The sequence below is a fragment of the Chionomys nivalis genome, chromosome 2 (assembly GCF_950005125.1).
Source record: "Chionomys nivalis chromosome 2, mChiNiv1.1, whole genome shotgun sequence".
Lineage (NCBI taxonomy): Eukaryota > Metazoa > Chordata > Mammalia > Rodentia > Cricetidae > Chionomys > Chionomys nivalis.
In genome coordinates this window covers 43,636,346-43,660,900 of record NC_080087.1, presented here as the reverse complement: position 1 = coordinate 43,660,900, position 24,555 = coordinate 43,636,346, and the positions used below count along the sequence as shown (strand labels likewise).

General features: G+C 35.2%; 1 protein-coding gene across 11 annotated transcripts in view; it reads right to left on the bottom strand.

Annotated features, from left to right (window-relative positions):
- Positions 1-12,746: 12,746 nt before the first annotated feature.
- Trdn (triadin) overlaps positions 12,747-24,555 on the bottom strand; it is a 377,801-nt gene continuing 365,992 nt past the window's right edge. For all 11 annotated transcript variants that reach the window (XM_057761731.1, XM_057761734.1, XM_057761735.1 and 8 more), the window contains 4 exons: positions 22,138-22,176; positions 18,770-18,817; positions 16,573-16,611; positions 12,747-13,774 (listed from right to left, as the gene is read on the bottom strand). In XM_057761731.1, coding sequence (XP_057617714.1) covers positions 13,635-13,774; positions 16,573-16,611; positions 18,770-18,817; positions 22,138-22,176 — 266 coding nt within the window. In that variant the 3' untranslated portion in view covers positions 12,747-13,634. The remainder of the gene's footprint in view (positions 13,775-16,572; positions 16,612-18,769; positions 18,818-22,137; positions 22,177-24,555) is intronic.

The window sequence follows — 24,555 nt, the reverse complement described above, 5'->3', positions numbered from 1 at the left end:
TGGGGCTGGCTTACAGTTTCAGAGGTTTAGTCTATTATGTCATAACTGGAATCATGGAAGAGTGCAGGCAGTCATGGTGCTGGAGAAGGAGCTGAGATTTCTACATCCTGATCCAGGAAGTGAATTAGCCACATTTCCTTCAACAATGCCACGCCTACTCCAACAAAGCCACATCTTCTAATAGTGCCACTCCCTGTGAGCCTATGGTGGCTAATTATATTCCAATTATCACACTGGTATAGACTACAGGATACAGACTAGAGTCCTTTTGTGAATTGCTGCTTCAGCTCTTAAAGCCTGTGATCCCTGCCACAAGGTTCTTTCTTTCCACTAAGATGGACCATCTCAAATATATGTGTTGAGTTAAAGTTCTGACCACAGACCTTGGCACTCAATATCTCATACTTACTTGGCCTTGATTCCATTCTCACTTCTCCATAGTTTAAGAAGTTCAGATATATCCACATCTCCATCCTGAATCCATGTATGTGTGATCAAATGCTACATAAATGCTGCATAAGGTTTCAGAAAATGTTGGCTTTATCGCATTTCAAAATCAAATCTTGGCAAAAGTAATTTATTATTTGCAGTTATATAGTTAGCTATATCTAAACATTTGTATAATATTTTAAGAACTATACAAACATTCTATATGTATAACAAAAGGAGATTAAAATTTAAATGAAGAAGCTTGCCTAGTAGCAAATGTTAGTAAGTAGTGAATTAAGCAAGGCAAGAATGAACACTTAGGCATAGAGAAACAGCCAAAGCGACCCAACTTCCCTCTATTTGCAGTGAAGAAAGCCTAATATTCTGCATATGTGGGGAGGTTGTACATACTCTTTATTGTTTACATTTTATTTTTAAGCTGTGTTGTTTTCAAGACTTTCTGAAAGGGAATTTTATTGGGTATGTTTCCAAGTTTTATTTCAAACTACATGTACGAATTACTTCCTGGTTAAAATATTTATGTTGAAACCCTGACCTTAGCCTTAATAGCAAGATTTTATTCATAAAAAAGGTCCTTTATAAAGATAACTATGGTTTACTGGGGTCATAAGTAAAATGATCTAAACTCATCAGATTGGTGGCATAAGGAATTAGGAATGATATAACCAAGATGAATATGCAAGAGAACAATAAGAAGACTTCCTTCCGAATCTCAAAGAGATGTTTAAGAAGACTCTTTAACTGCTAGGAGTCTTATCTTAAATATCTAGATATTAGCATTCTGACAAAACAAATTACATGGTTTAAGCCATCTAGTCTTACTGTTTTATTTTTACAGTAGCCTCATCAATCTACATACACCACACAAAATCTATTTTAAAATTAAAAAGAATAATATTTATGAACTGGTAAAATATTTCCGTCAGCAAAGTAGTTCCTGAGCAAGCTTTGGGAGCTGAGTCTGATCCTAGTAACAAATCACACAAAAATGTGTGTGGTGGTGGATTCCTGTGTCTCTTTGCTGCGAAGGTATAGACAGGCAGATACCTAGAGTTGCTAGTCAGCCAGCTTCACCTATGTGATGAGCTTTAGACTAATGAGAAAAGTGACAATAAAAAAAATAAGGTGGACTTATTGGAATCACACCAAAGGGTGTCCTCTGGCTTCTAAATGCATGTTCACATGTGTGTACCTGTCTGTATCACAAGCATAAAGAAAACCATGCTTCCAAATACATATCTAAGTGTTTGTGGTTGTCAGTAGTTCTCTCCCCTGCCAAAATTACTTCAGATGAACCAAACGTGAGAGAAGATTAAGTTTAACTCATGGTTTAAATTGTTTCAGTTAGTTTATGGTCACTTGTACCCGATAGTGTTAGTCCAGTGGAGAGGTAGTCCATACTTTTGGAAAGGTGCAACAGAGAACCGCAATTTACCTAGTGACATCTAGGAAACCAAGGCAGAAATAAGATAAAGTCTGGGTCCTGATAGCATGCCAAGGGCATAAACCTAACTGCCTGATTTCCACCCATTAGTCTCCATGTCCCAGGGATTCCTTCACCTGCCAGTAGCACCAGGATTTAGCGTACACGTTCAGAGAGTATATTAAGATCCAGTACAAAATATCACAGATTTCCTCCAATTTTCTGAAGTCATCTCTTAAGGAAGAGGAAAATCAGCTAAGTGATTTTCTAGTCTCATGTTTCCTTTTAACATCCTGGGATGCAAGTGTCTCATGCGTGTTTGGGAGTGGTTTGGCCTACGAGCTAAGTTTCCTTTTGTAGAGCTTAGCGATTATATAGTAAGCACTTCAGATCCTGCTCCTTTCTAAAGCAATTCTTGATAACATCTCATTTTGCTCGATTTCTACAATCCCCCGTTTTTTGCAGTTGTCAAAGAGACATCTAAATTGCGATAGCACACAGTTTTCATATAACAGAGGTTTTGTTGCAAGTTTTGAGTATGATCAGAGAAAGGGTAGATTTAAAAGGTGTCAGTGGCATTCATTTCTTTCTAACTTGGCATCCTGGACGTTCGTAAGAGTGAGTCTGTGACGTTTTTGATTATAACGAAGATTCTGGTTTGTGAAGCACTAGTATCAAAAGGGTTAGAATTCCTCAAAGCTACAGCCTTTTAATCAGGTACAGTTAGGAGAAGGTTACTGTTCTACCCACTGTTGTTTGAGCCCAAGGACCCAACAGGATGAACACAGTCTTGTAAAGTTCTGTTTGATGACACTGTGGCTTTTGTTACAATAGATAATAGCAAGATAGTATAGGATAGGGCTTAGGACCTTCTTGTCTCTATAAAAGAGATGTTTGTTCTTTTTTCTTCTAATGCCTTTATCTTGGATATTATGATATGGACTTAGATTCATTACTCCAAAACGACCTTAAATCTATGATACCATAGCCAATATCATATATTTATCGACAAAGATGAAAATTGACCCCTTTGATCCTGATATTCTCTTTACATAACTTGTGATTGCCACAGACAGTTGTCATCATGTTTTTCTTGTGCCACAACAATGTTTTCTTTCGTGTCTTAAAAAGATCACCACGTTCTTGGTTTCGTTGTTCTCAGTCTTTCTCCTCTTGAGTTGTCTTTCCCTGTTTTGCTTTTTAGTCAGCCTTTATGAAACCACAGTTCTTATTTTGGTACCTCACAGGCAATGGTCTTCTAGATTTCTGTAATAAAATAGTTTCTCTCTGACCATTTTATACATATTGTGTAATTGCTTCATATTATGCATAGATATTCTCTCCATATCTCAGAAGCCTAAAGAAAAAAAAAACTAAACAAAGAGACCCTGATTATTGTGAAATCATCAGTCTCCAGTGCCGGGGTTAAGGGTCTTATATAAGATTAAGCCTTACTAGAATACTGAGAATGAATTAACATGAGATCATTGCCTAAATTTATGATTGCAAATAAAAATAATTTATAGCCCAAGAAATTTATTCCCAAGGTGACTTTAAAAATTTAGGAGATATGCAGTGATAGTTGCTTAGATATATATAAATATTGTACAGTAGCTATTTGGGAGGATAGGATTAGCAGTTAAAGTCACCCAGATAGGTTAAAATTTATGGTTCTCTAATTGAGAGACAGAATGAACTACCAGCTAGCTCTCTTGTTAAATCAGGTTTACTTTGGGAAAGTTAAGTTAACCTGCCTAACCAATCAAATATTAGTCATTGTGATGTGATGGAGGAAGATCATTGGTTAATAAACAAACTGCCTTGGCCCATTTGATAGGCCATCCCTTAGGTGGGTGGAGTAGACAGAACAGAATGCTGGGAGGAAGAGGAAGTGAGCTCAGACGCCATGCCAGACGCGATGAAACTCCGACCCAGGATGGACGTAGGCTAGAATCTTCCTGGTAAGCGCACCTCGTGGTGCTACACAGATTATTAGAAATGGGCTAAATTAATACGTGAGAATTAGCCTAGAAGAGGCTAGATATAATGGGCCAGGCAGTGGTTAAAAGAATACAGTTTGTGTGTTGTTATTTCGGGTATAAAGCTGACCATGTGGGAGCCAGGTGGGACAAAAAGCAGGCCCACAGCTCCCTTCAACAGTGATGCAAATATTTAGGTACAAATTTGTGTTCCTACAGAGGAGAGGGGAAGGACCCAGGCCTTAACTCTTCTGGCATGACAAGCATTCCTCTTCTTTAGTTAAGAAGTAATAGGATGTGTTTGCTAACTCAATGCAAGCAAGACACTTATTGTTTTGTTATTAGCATAAGAGTCTTTCCCCACCACTTTGTTAAATTGAACTAAATGAGAAAAAATGGGTGTTTTTAAGAGACAGCAACAGAGGCAATAAATTGTAAGAGTGCAGAAAATTACCTGGTGATTAAAGTATTTTCGTGCCAAAAACATCAGTAGGTGGGCGGCTTTGTGGAGAGACTTGTTATAAAGGGCAAACATAAAATCCTTGTTAAAAGGAAAAGAAGCTTAAAGAGGAAGTGAGGAAACCAAGATGGGGGGAGTTGAATGAGACTGCCTTAATTTTCTGAGGAAAGTTTTGAGTATATTTCCTTTCCAGGAACCCACATCATATAGCAGGTGAGGGCTGGGGAAAGAATACCATAATTGTAAAGTGGACTCAAGGAAGGGATTAATTAAAGTCAAAGAAGTTATTTTTTCCTAAGATTTGTAAAAGTTATATTGCATAATAGGCTTATTTAGATATGAGACCCAGGATGTCTGCTTTGAAATATGCAGGTGGGAATCTGTCCATTTTCATGTTTAATAAATGGGAATATCCACAGAATAAAGTGTGTTACTGATTTTAGAAGGGGATCTTAAAAGGAATGACTTTGTTCAGTGTTAATGCTAAAGATTGTCGAGACACTCACATATATTGAGGGGAGCAGGATTCTCAGGACAAAACCCCTTGTTTTCTGTCTTCCTTCTGAGTTAATACTAGTTCCCCATTAATTCTGAATTTCATAAGAAAAAACAAACAGTTCCATAATTTTGACTGAAATTTGAAGCAAACTTTAACCAAACACTGACCAGGATGGACTCTGGTCAGGTGCACTCTATGATCCCAGAAAGTTTTGCAGGAACTTAAAAAAAAAAGCAAAACCCATAATTCATTACATTTCTCATCATCCAATCAGGAGCATACATACATGCAGACATATTTCCTGCCTCCTTGTGATCAAACACATGTTGTGTGTTGGTTCAAACAAGTTTGCTTATGGGAGCAAACATGTGACTTGCTATTACAGAATAACGTTGGCTCTCTCCTTCCATGTTTATGTGTACGTGCATGTGTGTGTGCATGCATGCACATGCCTGTGCACACATACGTGTTTCACAATGCTTAGGACTATGTTTCACAATGTGAACTATGTGGAGACACTAACTAAATGTGTTCCAGAAATGTCTGTACCAAGTTGCACTTGCTTCTTCATTCTGGTGATCCCAATTTGGGGTCACATTTATAGAAAAACAAAATAAAAAAAAACATACTAACAAAAATCATTCTTTTGTTTTTCCCTGGGCACTTTCTGTTTAGTGAGAAACCCTAAATATGTATTATAACTTAACTTATATCTGAGTTAAATGTAGTCAGTCCTGAAAAAAAATCACTAATTAGATTATATTTAAATAAAAATTATGTTCAAATCAGTTATTTTAACTTACATTACACATTAAATGATACAAAAGCAATTATATACTTCTTTATTATTATAGCTGTTGTTAATGCTTGATAATTAGACTAGGCCCATTAAGTAAATATGTTTATATTGAAAAATAATTACTTTTCAGGATATAGGTAGGCAGTTATAGTCAAATAGCTTTATTCGTAAATTTTTGTTCTTTTTCTATGAAACACATTTTAATATGTTTTCATTCTTCTCCTACCCTCTCACAATAAACACTAAATTTTAACATCAAATGTGACTGAAAATCTACTTTTATCTTATTAATTCTCATACTATAATGACACACAAATGCTCATTAAATATTGTAGAACCAGTTTAAAAAGCTTCTAAGCTTGTGAAAATTAAAAATATAGAAATAGAAAACAGAAAAATCCAAGCAAAGTAGTAAGGTAAGTCAAAATCATGGTGCTGAACCACAACAGCAGCAAGAAAAAAATTAAAGCCAGGAAAAAGATACTGCTTGTGAATAATTTTTAAAAATGGATTGAAAAATTATTACAAAAATAATGTTTTTGAGATAGGGTTTTTCTGTAACTTTGGAGCCTGTCCTGGTACTAGCTCTTGTAGACTAGGCTGGTCTGGAACTCACAGAGATCTGTTTTCCTCTGCTTCTCAAGTGCTGGAATTAAAGGTACGTATCACCATTGCCCGGCTCTTCCTTCTCTTCTTCGCAGGGTTCCTCAAGCTCCAAGACGAGGGACCCAATAAAGATCTCAAATTTGGGCTCTATCTCCATCTAATGTTTAATTGTGGGTCTTTGCATCTGTTCCCATCATCTGCTGGTGAAAGCCTCTATAATGTCATTTAGGCTAGGCACCTAACTATGAGCATATAAGAATATTAGGAATCATTTTATTGCTTCTTTCTATCATTGGTCTCCTTTTTCTGATCATCTACACAGTTTTGGTCATTGGTTGGCTACTCTCACAAGTTCTGTGTCTTCATTGCCCTAGCCTATCCTGCAGGCAGGATAGACTGTAGGCTAAAGGTTTTGTGACTGAGTGTCCTTGGTAGCATAGCTAAAGCATATATTAATTTTAGGTTAAAAACACTGTTTTTAAAAGGTAATATTAATGGGTTATTTTTAGTTAAAAACTTCAAAACACAATTAAAAACACAGAATAAGAAAACGTGTTTGTGATATTTATGACTAATTAAGGATTTAAAGTAGAGCAGGGATTCTAATATTTTGAAAAATGACACAAATCTGACTAGCAACACTTAAAAATTCTTAGGCTGTACCTAAAAATGGTATTCAAATGATCAATACAGAAGTTAACTAATTCCCTATATCACTAATCACCAGGTTAATCTGATTTTTAAAGATAATCATGTTTATCTTCATACTCTCATTAAAGTCGGTCAAGTAAGAGGCTAACTAGTGCTTGCAAAGGTTTGGAGGAAATAGGACCTTTACACTATGCTAATGAATTTTCATTCGGAACAGCTAGTTAGAAAATGTTTAGCAGTATGTACAAAAGACAAGTGTTGTCATACTTAAAGATGTAGCAGTTCCATTCATGTGTATAATGTCTATTTACATGTACACACTAAATACACTGTCATGTGTTTTTAGAATGCTATTTTAATAGACACATTTAGAAACAACCTAATTCCCACACAATAGGGTATATAAACATTTCTTTTAGTATTTGAGATAATTGAGAGGAATAAATTGCTTATATTTGCACAAAAATAGATGTGCCACCCATTTGTAATGTTTATACAAGAAAACTTGGCAAAGAAACTACAAAATTTTATTCACATGCAAGTCAAAACAGTAAATTCTATGATAATAGAGTCTGTGATGTTTGCTAAGGGGTAGAGACTGGAATATGAATAAAGCTTTGGGCATGCTATTAACATGCTGTACTTGACCTTGGCTGTGATTTCTTAGATATGTGTAGTTTTGTATTGAAATGCTGCATGGTACTATAGGCAGGAGAACAATCTGTGCCTTTTTCCTTTAATTAACAATCATGATTTACAGATACTGGTATAGACACATACTTGAATCCACATTGTTAAGAAAAAAAAGTAAATAATGTTTCTTATATGGGATATTTTAGTAAGGAAAAAGTAAGAATATGCTTGCTTTCTGTGTAATAGTGTGAAACAGAAACATGACTATAATCATGACTAGCTGTAAGATTTAAGGATTTAAAGGGCTGAATGGGGATGGAGGCAGTAAAAATGGGGATGACAGAATGTTTAATCTTCACTTCTAAAACCATTTTAATTTTAAACCAGTGGATGTACTCAAAATATTTTTTGAAATATAAGCATCACAAGATGAAAATGATATGTTTACGAGTTGCATTGTCCTTTCTTAAGATTGCAGAGACTCAGTTTGTCTCCCTTTTATAGAAAACATTTCGTATAGAGTATAGCTTCTATATCAATTGTATCAATGTTTACAATAACATACACAGATGGTTTACTTTTAACTATGTGAAAGTGATTTGTGACTCCCGTTGTATGCTGTGAATATCTTTGGGCCTATAGCAGAGCTATAAGGGAACAGAGCTAGGCATGAAAAACTAAACTGAATGTTGGGAGTCAGGGAGAAGCTATGGTGCCACCGCAGGAAACAGATGAGTTGAAACTTGGCTGGTAGACCTTGTGGTGATACACAGATTAATGAAGATGGGTTAAATTAAGATGTAAGAGTTAGCCAATGAGAAGCTAGAGCAGTGTTTTAAATAACACAGTTTCTGTGTAATTATTTTGGAGCTATGTGGCTAGGAACTAACTAGTGGCCTCCTTACTACATGAAAGAGAGAGAATGAAAGAAGAAACAGTGGAGGGAGGGTGAGAGAGGAAGATAGATAAGGAGGAGGAAGCTGATCCTCAGTCTTTGTCCTGGAGGGGAAAGAAGGAGAAAGAGGTGGATAAAGGGAGGACAATCGATCATTGAAAGGAGCATGTGGCAATGTAGGAGGGGAAAAGTGGCATGGTTCGGGGGACTGGGGAGGAGTTAGTGACTTTTAGGATGTGGTCAGAACAGAATGTTCAAGGTCCCAGTCCCTGGATAAATGGGAGTCTGGAGGTACTGCTACCCTAGCCAACAAGATCTGGGTCATGGGGCACTGGCTACAGAAGGAAGGATGGGAATGCAGAACCTAAAGTTTATGGATGTAGGGGAATTCAGATCATTTGTCCACATGTCAGCAGAAATTTTCACAGAAGATAGTAGAGGTGGTCATCTTGACTGGTTCTCAAGAGTATAATGAAGACAGGCCTTAGAGCACAAGGGAGTCAGACATTGGTAAGCTCTAATTTGAATAGATTTTGTAAAAGATACCCAAAGGTTGTTTGGGGATTGGGTTTAAACCTGCAGCTGCCAGTTTCACAAGCCTGTGTTGAAACCCAAAGTCTAAATCAGTGTCCACTGCTATAGGCTTGGTTTGAGGGTGAGCATGGAATGTGCCTTTGTGCAGAACTCTCCTGTACAAAGGGTTTCATGGAGCAAAGACAATCTTTGCTCTGTAAACAGGTTAGTCTTGCTCTGGTATGGCCATGTCCTAAAAGGGTATCTCAAGAGTAGGATCAGAAGAGATCCTGGACCTCTATAGACAGTGACGTGGAATGGGTTACTTACTGAGCCAAAAGTTGATCCAGTCTGGAGGAAAGGGGGCCTAAAGAAAAGAGGGGATTCCTAGGTGACACAAGCCCATAAGGAAAGCTTAACTCTTCCTGAACAATGTACTAAGATAAAAGGTTTCCATACCCCAATATTAAGTCTCTCCACTGATTCAGTAAGCCAAATCAAGACACATTAAAAGTAAAAGACCAGGTTTATTAGGCAAAGCATTCCAAGGTGACCTTTCTGGTCCCCAGAGATGAGATGGCGATAGGAGACTGGAAAACAAAATCACATGGCTGCAATCAAAAAGGTGGATTACAAACCCTGTTTGCATGGTTTTGAATAGCTCCAGGAGAGCAGCTGTTGCTTGGCAGACTTTCGGAGAGGGTGGGACAGAGCTGAACACTTACCGTGTGTGTGTGTGTGTGTGTGTGACTGTGTGTGTCTGTATAAATTTTGAGACAGAGTTTCTCTGTGTATCCTTAACTGTCCGGGGACTTGCTCTATAGACCAGTAGTTTTGTTTCAAAGTTAGATATTTGCCTGAATCTACCTCCTGAGTGCTGGAATTAAAAATGTGTGTCACCACTGTCTGATTTTCTTAACCTTTCTAAGATCCACTCTTTGTATGATGATGACAAATGAACATTGCAAACATTCCTCAGCTTGTGAGTAGAAGAATATAAGTCTTCCGTATAAAATTACGATACAGATTATATTCTTAATATAAATTTTGAGGGTGTTAGAAAAATCAGTCAATAGTAATTTTGTGCTGTAGAATAATCACTTTGTACACTATAAAGATTTGTCTGTGTGATTGGTTTAATAAACAAACTGACTGTCTAATAGTTCAACAGAAAAAGGATAGGCGGGAAAGCCAAACAGACTGCTAGAAAAAAGAAGGGTGGAGTGAGAGGAGATGCCAGGAGCCACAGATGGAACAGAACATGCTGAAGGATGGGTGAAGTCACAAACCACATGGTGGAATGTAGGTTAATAGAAATGGGGTAATTTAAGTTATAAGACTTCAATTAGTTCTATTTAAATTAGAATTAGCTTATATTGTGTTTTTTATTTTAGAGATAAAATAATTAAACTCAAAAGGACTAGTTAGGAATAAGCCTGAGCTACCAGCTGAGCATTTATAAGTATTGTTAAACCCTCTGTGTGAGTATTTGGGAGCGACTGCAGGAAAGAAACATGTACCTACAGTTATGAACCACTAAGGGCCCAGAAAGATGATCTAGCAGTTAATTGTACTTGGTGCTTTTCCAGGAGACCAGAGTTTGGTGTCCAGCATTCAAATAGATGGCACAACATTCCTGTAGCTTCAGCTTTAGGAAATCTAAAGCCCTCTTCTGGTCTCGGCAGTACCTCTACTCACAGTTACACTACTTCACACAGGCACACAGATAATACAAATATACTTTCCAAATAATAAAACTTTTAAAGAGTACTCTGTGAAGTAGCCAAGGACTTCTGAAAGTTAGGGAAGGTTCGAGGCCTAGCTTTGAAATTACCAGTAACTACTGGCATATACCCAGGTGTCTTCTCCTCTAAAGTAATGATTGCATGATTATGAAGTTTGGGCTGTCCTTTAAGCCCTTTCACCATTAATGAAACTGAAATTAGACCTGATAAGTGACTGAACACACTTCTCCCATTGATCTATTTATAAAAAGTGACTTAATAAATGTTCTTTTGTGTGTGTTTCTTGGAGTATTTTCATTTTCTGAAGATGTCAGCTGTGCTAGGTGAATTTTTAATTTTCTACCAGCAATATTTGTTATTATTCTTGCCTTTTATTTAGCAAGATTACTCAGGGAAACAGGCAGAGTTCTTAAATATGCTTTAATAGTTCTAAAATAGTTCCCCTAAGAGTTTAGTCAAGAATATATCAGAATGAGTCCACAGAATGCTGTTTTCATCAGGAAAACACACAAATTACTTTCATTACATTTGAATTAAGATTAACAGAATATATATAACTGTAGAGAAATAAGAAAACATGGGTTAAAAGATGTGTTCTTATTTTCTGTGTATTTTCAAATATCAAGATGGAGTGAAAGATGGGAGCAAGGAAAGCTCACACCCACCAGATAAATCCAAAAATTTAAGCAATCTCTTACACATTTTTCCCACAAAGCTTAAATCATGAAGAAATGTTTAAAATGGAGAATTAGCTTATTGTGTTTTTTATTTTAGAGATAAAATCATTAAACTCAAAAGGGCTAGAAATATTTTATTGATGTAAAGATACAAACAGATGATTGTTGAGAAGATACTTTCAAATTATAATCATCAATAAAAGTTTAGACAAACTTTAAACAATTATTGTCATTGCTAATTGCTCTGTAATTAGTTTCTCTAAATCTACATTTACAATAACGTTTGATATTTTTTATCAATTTATTCCATAAAGAAATAACTAATGATATTTAAAACTCCATGGAGATAAAATTAGTGTCATCTCCAAAAGGTAATTTCAGAAAATATTTTTAAACATCTTAAGACACTTTATCTGTCACCACAGTAAATCTGTGAAGCACTGTGCTGCTTGTTTTGTTGGTTCTCCTTTACACATGGAGATACAGACTCAGTTCATTTAATAATTTTTCCAATGCCATTTGCTGTGCCAGAATAGTACTAAGTAAAATTGATTGCTGTATTTATTTTATACAGTCTAGTACCTGACACAGAGTAATAAGTCCTTATTACATAGTCACTGAAAGATAATAATGTGGAGAATCCACCCCGTCATAGGAATTTTAAAACAACTGTAATATTTGCTCTTTCTTCTTTTATGCAGGAAATTGCATGAATGAAACCACACCTAAGTAGAGCACTTCATTCACTGTCCTCGTAAATGTGAGTTGCTGAATGAAGGGGCTTTGCAAAATGGTACCATCTGCTCAGATCTGAAATAATACATTTCTTTGTCTCCTTTCTCCTCCAAATGGTTCCATTAATCTAGTTCACTGTAGTGTTAGTTTGTTGTGGTATGAATAAAATCTGTCAGCATCTGGTTAAAACTAACTTTCTTACAAAAGTTATTGACATCCCAACATTAATACTGAGCAGATGAGCCACACGTTAGTTGACAATTGATAAACTGACCTATATTTTAGATCTCAAGAACTCTGGTTGGTTGCATTGCTTGAAAACCAGTCACATGACTAGGCCAGTCACTGAATAGCTCAGCCAGTGCTGAACTGATGATAGTGCCAGAAATGGTAAGTCAAGTCATTTCCTGAGTTAATTTCTAACAAGTTCAGCTGCAACTGGAAATGTGATGAAAAATCACAGACACATATTTTTTTTAGAGTTGATAAGAAAAGCTCATTGAAACAGAGCGTTTGTATCATCACTAAGATGAACACTCTCAAAAGTTATTTATGGTAATGCATAGATGAGCAAGTTAAAAATTGCCATTCATTTAACTGGCATTAATGTCCAATTAGTGAATGAAAGTAAGACATTTCATGAACATATCAAGGACCAAATGTCTCACTTAAACCTTGAACAGTTTTTGTATCATTTTTATTTGAAAAAGAAAATATTTAATTTTTACAGGAAGAATGTATTGAGAAATACATTCTATTTGCCTTGGTCACCTATGAATATTTATTCATCTAAACCTTCACCCAGGTGATGTTCTCACTGGGGCACAATCTGGAGAAATGTGAAAATTTCACATCTCCTTGACTGACATTAAACAAACAATTTACCAGACATGCTTAACTACATGTCCATAGGAGAAAATGTCTTAATTGGAGCTCAAGACAAACCTCAGAAATAAGATTTGTCAAGCATATGTTCTTTGTCACGTCCTCTCTGTCCGATATTTGAAGAATATGACAAGGGACTTACAACACTCTGGTGTAAGCCATTCCTATTGTAGAACCTTGCCACAACTGAACTAGAAACAGACATGAATATAATGATAAACATAGGTATTTGAGTAAACTGAGTTTACTCACACGATGCAGAAGAGCAACTTTTGTATATGTTCCTGTACCATTTAAGCCTAGAACACAGTTTGTTATCCATTTAAAAACTACTTGAAACCAGAAATTTCACTTCGTAAGTGTGCCAATTACATTTAAAAGACCAATACAAAGTAAACTATAATGAATGTACACTCTTAACAATGAATAAAAACCACTAAATGTAAGTACCCTTCCCACAGCAATAGACACACATGAATATTCTTGAGTATTAGACCCTCCAACACATTTACTTATTAGTCAGCCCCTTTATCTGTGTCATCTCTTTATACCAGGCAAAAGGGCAGAATGTTTACAAAGAAATTTCAGCACTGGATAGTTTCAGTTGCCTGCGCCACCATTTGGACTAAAGAGGTGATTCCTTTTCACACGGTCAATGCAGTTGTCAGGGTCATACATGGGTGTCTATTGTCCTTGCTGCTTCTGTCCGGGAGAGTTTGGTTTGCCAGAGTTCTCTCCAGGACGTTGGGCAGGAGTGACAGGAAACTGAAATCCATAGCCATTGTATCCATCCAAGTAGACACATTGAAAGAAACTGATGGGATCTAAGGAAGAGAGTGGAATTTTTGTTACAAGTAGGACTTGGGCAGCAACAGAGCAGGACATTGAGATTGTACAGCACAGTAGACTAACTACTCTCTGACTATAGTTAGCCCTCATAACTGCTAGACAAAACTAAACTTCTTGATGCCTTGGGATCTTCATGTATAAAATCAAGATAGTAGAAATCATGATGGGAATACTGAAAAAATAAAAGAAGCAACAAAGGGTGTGTGTGTGTGTGTGTGTGTGTGTGTGTGTGTAAAATAATATCCCATAGAGTCTGCAAGTTCTAAAATAATGAATTGTTCCATTTATCTTAATTTTAAAGCTAAGAGCTCTACTGAGACAGCCTAGTGCAGATAATTCAAGCATAGAAGAACACAGAAAAGTGAAACAAATGTAGCACAGGACCAGTGAGATGACTTAGCTGGTAAAGGTGCCTGCTGTCAATCTTGACTAAATAAGCTCAAGCCCCATGATGGAAGGGAGGATTCAACTCCTAATACAGTGTCTTCTGACACCCAAACATTAGATGTCTATCCCTCACCTTCAACTAACTAAAAAAAATATGTTTTTAAGGAGGGTAGTGTAAATTATTTCATGAAACAGTATGTAGAACCTGAGTTCTGAACATTAAATCAGGTCTCCCTGGAAGCAGCAGTGTTGAGGGGGAACACCTCTCCCATAATCACAGATAAACTTCCTGATGTTTCACTATTTTCTAGCCTATCCATATATATTTTTGCCAACAATTCTAGACATTTTGCAGAAGACCAGGGAAGAAAAGGCCAAATTCATATGAATGAAATGAAATGTGGTGGGAGTGGAGGAGCTGAACAAAGAAATACTTCCTCATAGGCTGGGCTCACAAATTTTCTTTGGCCTCAACCTCCCAAGTTCTGAGACTATAGGCATGAGTCACATTAAGGTTATTCTCAGATTCCAGAGCTTAGAGGTAGTCTAGCCTCAATAACCAGGTTCTCAGACATTAACCTGTTTTCTGTTTTGTTCTACTTTGGTGGTACAAATCCTCTTTTTCCAAAGCTGTAGCGATTATGGCAGTGAGTGAGTATTAGATAGAAGTAACAAAAACCTGATGGAGTCAGGGAGAAATGGCAGCATTGGCGCTAAATTTCAAGAGTCTATTCATGACAGGTCTATCCTTTTTGAACCTTAGAAGATGCAGGTGCTATCCTGGCATATGCATCTAACTCATGCTGAAAAAGCTTTTAATAAAAATATCACTAGCTCCAAAATGTTTAGAACTTGCATTAAAGACGTATGAGGACTAGGATATACAACTACTATGTTAAGATAAAAATGGGGAAAATGCTGTGATATAATAAACTCCATGAGAGAAAATCTGTACTGAAAAGTATTTGGCAATATTTAATGTGTTTATATTTTTAATTATATTTTATTTTTCTTTCTCTTTCAAGAAACATTTTGGTCTGTAACAATGGCTATTCTGGGTTACTTAGTATGTGTCCCAGGATGGTTTTGAACTCGAGGCAATTATCATGACTCAGAATCTAGAGAGCTAGTAGTAGAAACCATGCCTGGACACTTTGAATCACATTTCTTTTCTTGTTGCAATAATTTTAGATTCACATGCAATTGTAAGAAACAATACAGAGATATTCCACCCATGTTCACCCAGTTTCTAATACAGATGAGATAAATAGGAAATTAATATGGACACCACTTACTTATTGAATTTTTAATGCTTATTTATGAAATAAGAAATTTCAACCATTGATGCAATTTAGTTGAAAATTATTGACAATGCTTTATCAATTGGAGAGCACTGTAGCATGGATCATAATTGCTTTTTCATGAATTTTGAAATAGTATCTGAAATTATTTCATCAAGACTGCTTGCATGCCTCCATTTTTCACAGTCTGATTTTATTAAGCATTTCAGGGATCCTCTTTCAAGCATTGCAGTCATGACAGTGTCACCAGCAACACTTGCAGCATTGTAGATATCTGACGCTCTCCATTAATAAACCACTACACCAAATACCCACAGAAGGCATGGAGGAAGCCATTCAAACCCTACAGGAATTATTTTCTCAGCTAAATATTCAGTTCCTTACTTTAAAACATTATGTGTGATGATTGTATTGTATCGTATTTTAAAACTGCTTGTTCTCGTCTTCCTTGTGAAAGGTGTGTGTGTGTGTGTGTGTATCCGTGATTTGTTACTTTACCATCTGAAAACAAATGTTTAATTCGGAAGCAGTGGGAAATTGGGCCTCTTGAGCTCCAAGTGTTGGAACTGAATGTGAATGCTGATTGGATTGTACAATCAAGGATCCCAGAAAATTACTGTTAAAGTCTTGCCAGGTATTCAGGGATGTCAAAAGGAACTCTGAATCTTGGGAATGAATCTCTAAGCAATTGAATTGCTAAAATATATTTCTACATTTTTAACAACTTGAGTTAAAAAAAGTTCAGCCCCTCACTTCTATGGATCTGTTATACAGCAGGCAAGAACTCATATTTAAGCAAGATTCTGCTAGAAAGCCCAGGATCAGAATTATGCAGAATGGTTCATGATGAATGCCACTTCAATCATTACTTGGAGTTATCCAACCCTGTACTTCTTTCCTGACATAAAAATGACAAGTTTCTGTTTGGAGCATAAATGGTTCGCTTTAAGGTTATTCTTCAGGTCAAAAATCTTTTTTAGCTAAAAAATCTTTTTTTTCCTAATATTGTTTGTAGGAGGCTCCACGTTTAAAACCTACATGGTATTGAGAAGTTCACTGTTTTTCTAATTTAATTATAAACTTACTTTTTTGCTTCTTTTGGGAAGATACATCATCAGTTACTTCTAGAGGAGAAAAATGTAAAAGGTAAGTATTAATATGTGCAGAGATATATAGTAGCAAGCGTGGCTTGAGTCTTCTATACATGAGCACAGTAATTTTTTTGATTTTATGAGACAGGATTTCTATATGTAACAGCACTGGCTGTTGGAACTATCTCTGTAGACCAGGCTTACCACAAACTCACAGAGATCCACCTGCCTCTGCATCCTGAGTGCTGACTTAAAGGTATGTGCCACAACTGCCCAGCATGAGCACAGTGTTTTAGTGGCAGAAAAAAAAAATCCTTCTTACACACTTGAAGTTTTTATCAATTCAGATTTTCCCTACTAAAAAATGAGCTCACAGGTATAGAAACATGTTCTTGGCAATGGTACAAACAGGAAGGCTGGCCCTGTTGGCTGGGGTGCTGATGGATGGGAACAAACTGGCCTATTTTCATTTCTTGAGATACAGTCTTTGATGCTCAGATATAAGATAGTAAAGTAGCATCTATGTAAATAATTCTGTCTCTTTATGGGTCAATCATTCTTTTTTTTTTTTTTTTTTTTTTTGGTTTTTCGAGACAGGGTTTCTCTGTAGCTTTGGTGCCCATCCCGGAACTAGCTCTTGTAGACCAGGCTGGCCTCGAACTCCCAGAGATCCACCTGCCTCTGCCTCCCGAGTACTGGGATTAAAGGCGTGCGCCACCACCGCCCGGCTAGGTCAATCATTCTTATGTATAGGAGAATTTGTGGTTTTCTTTTAATAATTCAAAATATCACATAGATTATTTCAACCAATAGCTACTTCAGTGCACTATGGGAAAGCAAAATTCTTCCTTTCTGGGTTTTGGTGTTCTGTAGTTAACTTATTCGTTACTTCTTTTCTGCTGTTTCCAGGTTATCACAACTGCTCCATTCTATACTTATATCCAATTGAGATCTTGTTTTTAAAACAGTGATGGTATGTGATGCTTGTCTTATTTCACTTAACACTATGACTTTAATGCCCATCCATTTTGCTGCAGAAAACAGTTCATGGTTGTTTGTTTGGTTAATTGGTTAGCTGGTTTCGGTTTGGCTAAATAACAACCCATTGTGTATATATGCCACAATTCCTTTACCTTTCATCTGGGTTTATTCTGTGCTATAACTATGTAAATAGTACTGCAATTATTATGGAAGTATGGTATCATATTGTGATAATGACTTATCTCCTTTAAATATATGTCCACTTGTGGAATTGACAGAAGATGTATTAGGTCTAGTCTTAGTTCTAAAAGGAATGCTTGTATCATGAATTGCTGAACAAATTTTCATTTTCATCAATTTTATACATTTTCTGTTGCACATTTTGATACAAGGTAAAATCCAAAATTTATTTTGCAAGGCATGGGTATCCACTTGTCTTGCTGTGTGTTTGATTTTCAAAGCAATGTTTATCACATTTTTAATAAAGACAAGAGCCAGTTACAGAGCATATTATTCATAGTGAGAAAAACTATTGGAAAATTTTTACTATTCACAGAATAAATTATAAGTAGAAGAGAAAATAAGTGTGGTTGGTGTAGCAGTTCTGGATTCAGAAGTTAGTAGTCATTCACAAACAACAATGACAAAAACTGAGAAAGCTAGTTCCAACTCTCACTTTCCAGATAGCGACCTCAGGAAATGTTTGATTTAGATTAGACATTTAAGGGCACAGGGTTTTCTGAATACATATACTATGTGTGTGTAGGGTGTGTGTGTGTGTGTGTTTGTGTGTGCGTGTGTGTGTCTTTTCTAGGGCCCATCTTCCCTTCCTTGTTTTTTTTTCTCTTTATGAAAATTCTTTTGTTATAAGTGGCTTTTTTCATAATTACAGGTACTTCTTAAGGAAATAATTCATTTCCAATCAATAAAGTCATAATTTGTTGTTAAACAAGATAATATTAAAGAACATTTCTGTAGGTTAAACAATAAATTATTTTTATTTGTAGTAATGTCTATCTAGCTCTTCTTTAATATGCAATGAAACTCATAGTTTACAAAACTGCATGATCAATAAAAGTAAATCTACCCCATAAATGTGAATAATTATGACAAGAATCCAAAACATTAAACTAATACAAATGAACAAAAAAGAGCAAAACATTGCATTCTTAAGAGAAAATGTGTAAATAAGCAAAGGTAACAGACCCACCTTTGTCTTTAGTTGAAGCTAATATGTCTTTGGTGTCTTTGGAATCTTCTAGAGAACAAAAATGAAAGGCAAATCACAGTTGAAATTTTTTGTTGTTGATGTTCAAAGGAAAACATTCTACTTAAAGATTTTAATAAGTTACAGGTTGGTAATCTAAACTCAGCTTCTAAATTAAGCAGTCTGTATGGGGAAATGGTGGAGAGAGGCAGGACTGGGTCGCACCAAAGGCAGAGGGACAAAGTACAGGATATGCATCTCATCAAAGTACTGCACACATCACATCAAAATACAGGGTACATCACATCGATGTACAGAAAACATCACAGCAAAATGTTTCTAAGCAGCAAAGCAAACAATTGAGAATAAAAAGACAACTTATGAAATGAGATAAAATATTTGCAAACCATGTAGCTGATAGAAGGTAATCTATTAAAATATGTAAGTAAGCCATATGCCTAGAGATAAAATAGCCCATTTAAAAATATCCATAAAAGGTATACACGTGTTAAAAAGATACATAAAATGAGATCAATAACCATGTTATGTTACAGCTCACACACCCAGAGAGGATAGGCTCAAGTGGGGACACTCAGATCTCTCTGGGTAGGGGAAATAGAAGAGATTTCGTTGAAGGACTGGGGCCAGATGGGGATGGGAACAGGAGGGATCAAAGAGGGACAGGTAGAATGTAAAATAAATAAATAAATAAAAATACTATATTTATAAAAATATAATTAAAAATATACAACAAAGGGGGCTGGAGAGATGGCTCAGTGGTTAAGAGCATTTCCTGCTCTTCCAAAGGTCCTGAGTTCAATTCCAAGCAACCACATGGTGGCTCACAACCATCTGTAATAAGGTCTGGTGCCCTCTTCTGGCCTTTGGCATACATACAGATAGACCATTGTATACATAATAAATAAATATTTAAAAAAAATACAACAAACATGATTCAGATATATATATATATATATTTAAAACTAATTGTCATGGAAATAAAATAACAATAATATGAGATATTGAGTGTCAAATTGACAATTATCAAATAATGTCAAATAAAGCAAATATTTAGAGGAAAAGAACATTTTTTTTTTGTTTACTTTCTTGGTTGGAAATTAAATTGGTGTATGCACCAGAGAAAAATGTTGGAGTTTTTCAAATGCATGAAAATTCTATATGTTACGTAGTATCCAGGAACTAAAATTGGGGGTGCTTGTTCAGGACAAATCTGGCTCATCACATTCATATAATTTTCTAAGACAATGCCAGGAGAGATGTTTCAGTGGGTAGAGTACTTGCAGGTGTGGGGTCTTGAGTTTGGATGCTCAGAACAAACATCACATGCAGTGGTGGACATGTATAACCTTAGCACTGGGGATGAGGAAACAGGAGGAACTCTCTGGAGCTTTCTGACATTCCTAAATCAGTGAGCATCAGGGACAGAAAGAGACCATGCCTGAAATGCCAAGGTGAAGAGCTGTGCTTTAAAACACCTGTCACAGACATATAGCTTCCACATACATGTGCCTGAACTTACAAGAACCTGCACCTGCTCACATGCACACAAAGCACATGCACACCAATGGGACATATGCAATTATCTAAGACAACAGATTGTAATGTTCATCCTACAAAAGTTAACTAAGCCAATTAATATACTGATTATATTAGACATAATAATTATATCTTGATGCATATATATAGTAAAGCATCAGATTGTATAACTTAAAATTTACAATTTGTCTTACCAACTATACCTGAATGAAAGAAGAGAAAAAGACATTAAATTTGAGCTGAATCTCAAAGATATAAACAATAACTTACTTTATATTTTGAAAATTACTTTGTCTTTAATATATTCTGACTTGCAGGCACATACAGAATTGCATTAAAGTACTTTTAAATCATAGATAACACTAACACAATATATTGGAGCAATTTTAATTTTCATTGCAATCTTTTAGTACTTATAATTGTTTTATTTACTCAGAGTTTTCATACCATATTTTAACCAGTAAACAGAAAAGAGGTAAGATAGTATTTGAATTTTTTCTAATAGAATTGAAATTATGAACTTCAAGGAGAAACACTATTATGTAAAAGAACAAAATGGAAACAAAACAAAATTGCTTGCACCATTTTGGTAGTTTGCAATTAAAGTATGAATGGGCCTCTTTTAAAGTTTATTTCAATGTTGGCTTTGATCATTTAAATACTGATGAAATGTTCATAATCTTAACTTAGCTGATGAGCTTGCATAAATAAGGAAAATCTATGAATGGTGACATGGTGTTTGGAATAAGATAGTGTGTGTCTTTTGAAAATGATGCCAGAATATGTAGATGAAGAAAAATAACTGTTTTTTTGTTTAGGAATATGAATACAAAATTTCTGCGTGAATGCAAAGCAGGACAAGGTTCCTATCCATAGAATCATACATAACAGCTTTTATGTTGCAACATATTCAAGCCTCTAATCCCAAGACACTTATTATTAGATGCAAGTTTTTTTTCCCTTCAGGATAAATAAAAATGATCAGAATAAACCTTAACTGTATTTTTAAAACCTTTATTTTAATTATGTGCATATTGCATCTGAGTGTATGTATAACAGTGTCATCATATTTCCATTCTTCTTTAAAACAGTGTTATCAAACAGATTGTATGATTTTTATTAATATTAGGAAAGGTTGAGAATTCCAGAGAACTATTGTTTATATATAAATATGTTTTACATATATATGTGTGTGTTGATAATGGATATATGGAAATTAAAGCAAAGATTTTAAAAAAAATTTGAAAGAATTCCAGGCATGTATTCTCTTAAAGAAATGATGCATGTGTTAATAGTCTCTGGAGAACTCTAAAAATAAAATAGTGGAAAAGGTTATAGGGGATGAACGTTAACAGGAAAGGTTTTTTTCTTTAGTCAGTGTGATTGTGTGTGTGTGTGTGGGGGGGGTGTGGTTGTTTTTCAGGTCTTATCTTCCCTTTCTTGCTTTCTTATTTTCTCACTTTATGAGACAGCTTTACCATAACTGACTTTTTTTCTTGATGAAATAATAGTTTTTCCCTACTTGATAAAGTTACCTTAAATCTGATAATCTTTAAAGGATGTTTCTGCAGATTAGTCAAAAATGCACCTGATAATTACTTTTAAATAACATTCAGTTATTTTTTTCTAATATATTATGAGATGCATAGTTCATAAAAATACAAATTTATTAAAAAATAAATTAACCACTCAATGTGGTCTAGAAATTTCAATAATTTTATCAAGAGATTAAACTAAAACAAACAAGCAATATAAAGCAAAATGTTGCATCCTGAAGAGAAAATGTGTAAATGAGCAAAAGAAAACAAACTCACCTTTGCCTTTCTTTGAAGCTGGTGTGTCTTTGGAATCTTCTAGAGAACAAAAATGAAAAGTAATTCAGTCTAAATGATTTTTGTTGTTCAAAGGAAAACACTCTACCTAAGGACTTTTAAGAATTGCAGGTCACTAATCTAAAGGCAGCTTCTAGCTCAAGCATTCTGATTTGGGAAATGGGTGCAAAGGGACAGCCATGAACTGCTCCAAAAACAGAGGGGCAAAGTACAGGACACATCACATCAAAATGTTCTAAGCGACAAAGCAAACAATTCAGAGATTAAAAAGACACCTTAAATGATATAAAACATTTATAAACCATAGAGATGGTAGACTAATATATAAAAATAATCAATAAGTCATATACCTAGAGAGGAAAAATAGCTCAACTAATAATATCTAAAAAAAATATATATGCACAAGGTAAACAGAAACATAAAAATTGGATCAACCTCATTAGTTATCATGGAAATGAAATAAAAATCATTTTAAGACATCACATCATAGGTCAGAATGGTCGTTATCAAATAATAACAAGTATTTTGAGAAAAAGAAACATGAGAATTTGGGATTGGATGCTCTAAATCAACACAAATGATCAGGTGTGAGGGCACATATCTGTAATCCTAACCCCGGGGATGGGCAAACAGAAGAACCTCTGGAGCTTGCTGATAACTAGTCTTCCCAAAACAAAAAGCATTAGGATCAGTAAAAGACCCAGCCTCAAAAGCCAAGGTGGGGAGCTATGGAAGAAAACACCTGAAATCACCTGAAGACTCAACATGTATATGCACACACCTGCAATATCCTACATATACACAAGTACACACAAAAACACATCACACACAAACACATTTCTCTAAGACAGCAGATTATAATGTAAATTTCTCAGTGTAACACTTAACGGAGCCAATTAATATGCTAATTAGCTTAGTCATCATGATTATATCCTGATGCATATGTATCTCAAACCTTTACATTGTACGCCTCAAAATGTACAACTTGTCTTTACCAATTATACATAAATGTCTTAAAATGTACAATTCATCTTTACCAATTATACTTCAATGAAACTGAAGAAAAAGATATTAAACTTCAATTACAACTCAAAGACATAAACAGTAACTCAGTCATATTTTGAAAATTACTTTGTCTTTTATATATTTTGACTTACAGGCACATATGGAATTGTGTACAAGTAATTTTAAATCAGCGACAATGTTAACACAATATACTGGAACAATCTTAATTTTCATTGCAATCTTTTAGTACTTACAATTGTTTTATTTACCAGAGTTTTCCTACCATATTTTAACTAATAAATACAAAAAGGGCAAGATAGGTTAGTATTTGAATTTTCTCTAATAGAAAAGAAATTATGAAGGAGAAATGCTATTATGTAAAAGAACAAAATAGAAAACAAAGCAGAATTGCTTGTACCATTTTTATAGATTGTAACTAAAGTTTGAATTGACCTGTTTTAAAGTTTATTTAAACAAGCTTGTTTAAATACTGACGAAATGGCCACAATCTTAACCTAACTGATTAACAGTTATAAATAAAAGAAGTCTATAAGTTGCAACATGATGTTTGGAAGCAACATAATATGCATCTTTTGAAAATGATGCCAGACTACCTAAATGAAAGCAAAGATCTTCTTCCTTTAAGAATTTTTATATTTGTAAGAAATTTCTGCACAAAAGAAAAATGGTTCAAGGTCCTCATCCATAAAAACATAGATAGCAGTTTGTAGGTTATAACATACCACAAACTAAGATACCTAGTTTGGGGATACTTAGATTTTAGATATTTACATTCTCAGAAGCAGTACTTTCCCTCAGGATTAAAAAAAAAGAGTAGAATAAAACTTAACTTTTTTTTAAAACATTCACTTTTATTTTTTAATTGTGTGTGTTCATGTGAGTACAGTACCTCTAGCACAGTGATTCTCAACCTTTCTAGTACTGTGACCCTTTACTACAGCTCCTCCTGTTATGGTTACCCCCAGGAATAAAATTATTTTGCTACTTCATAATTATAACTTTGCTACTGTTATGATTTTAAGGTAAACATATGTTATGTAGGATGGTCTTAGACAACCTCTGTGAAAGGGATGTTCAACTCACAAAAGACTTTACACCTACAGGATGAGAACCATAGCTCTAGAGTATGTCAGACCTCTTGAAGATGGAGTTCTAAGTGATTGTGAGATGTCTTTCTGATATGGTGCTGGAATCTGAATTCTGTTCCTCTGCAAGAACAGTAACTACCATTTGTCTGTTGAATCATTTCATCAGTCCCCAAACATGACTCTTCAACTAGACACTGTTCAGAGAGTGAGAGACTGTGGCATGCTCAATCTTAAATGGGAGATCTTCATCAAGCTCCTCTTGTCATTACTCAGGGAACTATGTGGA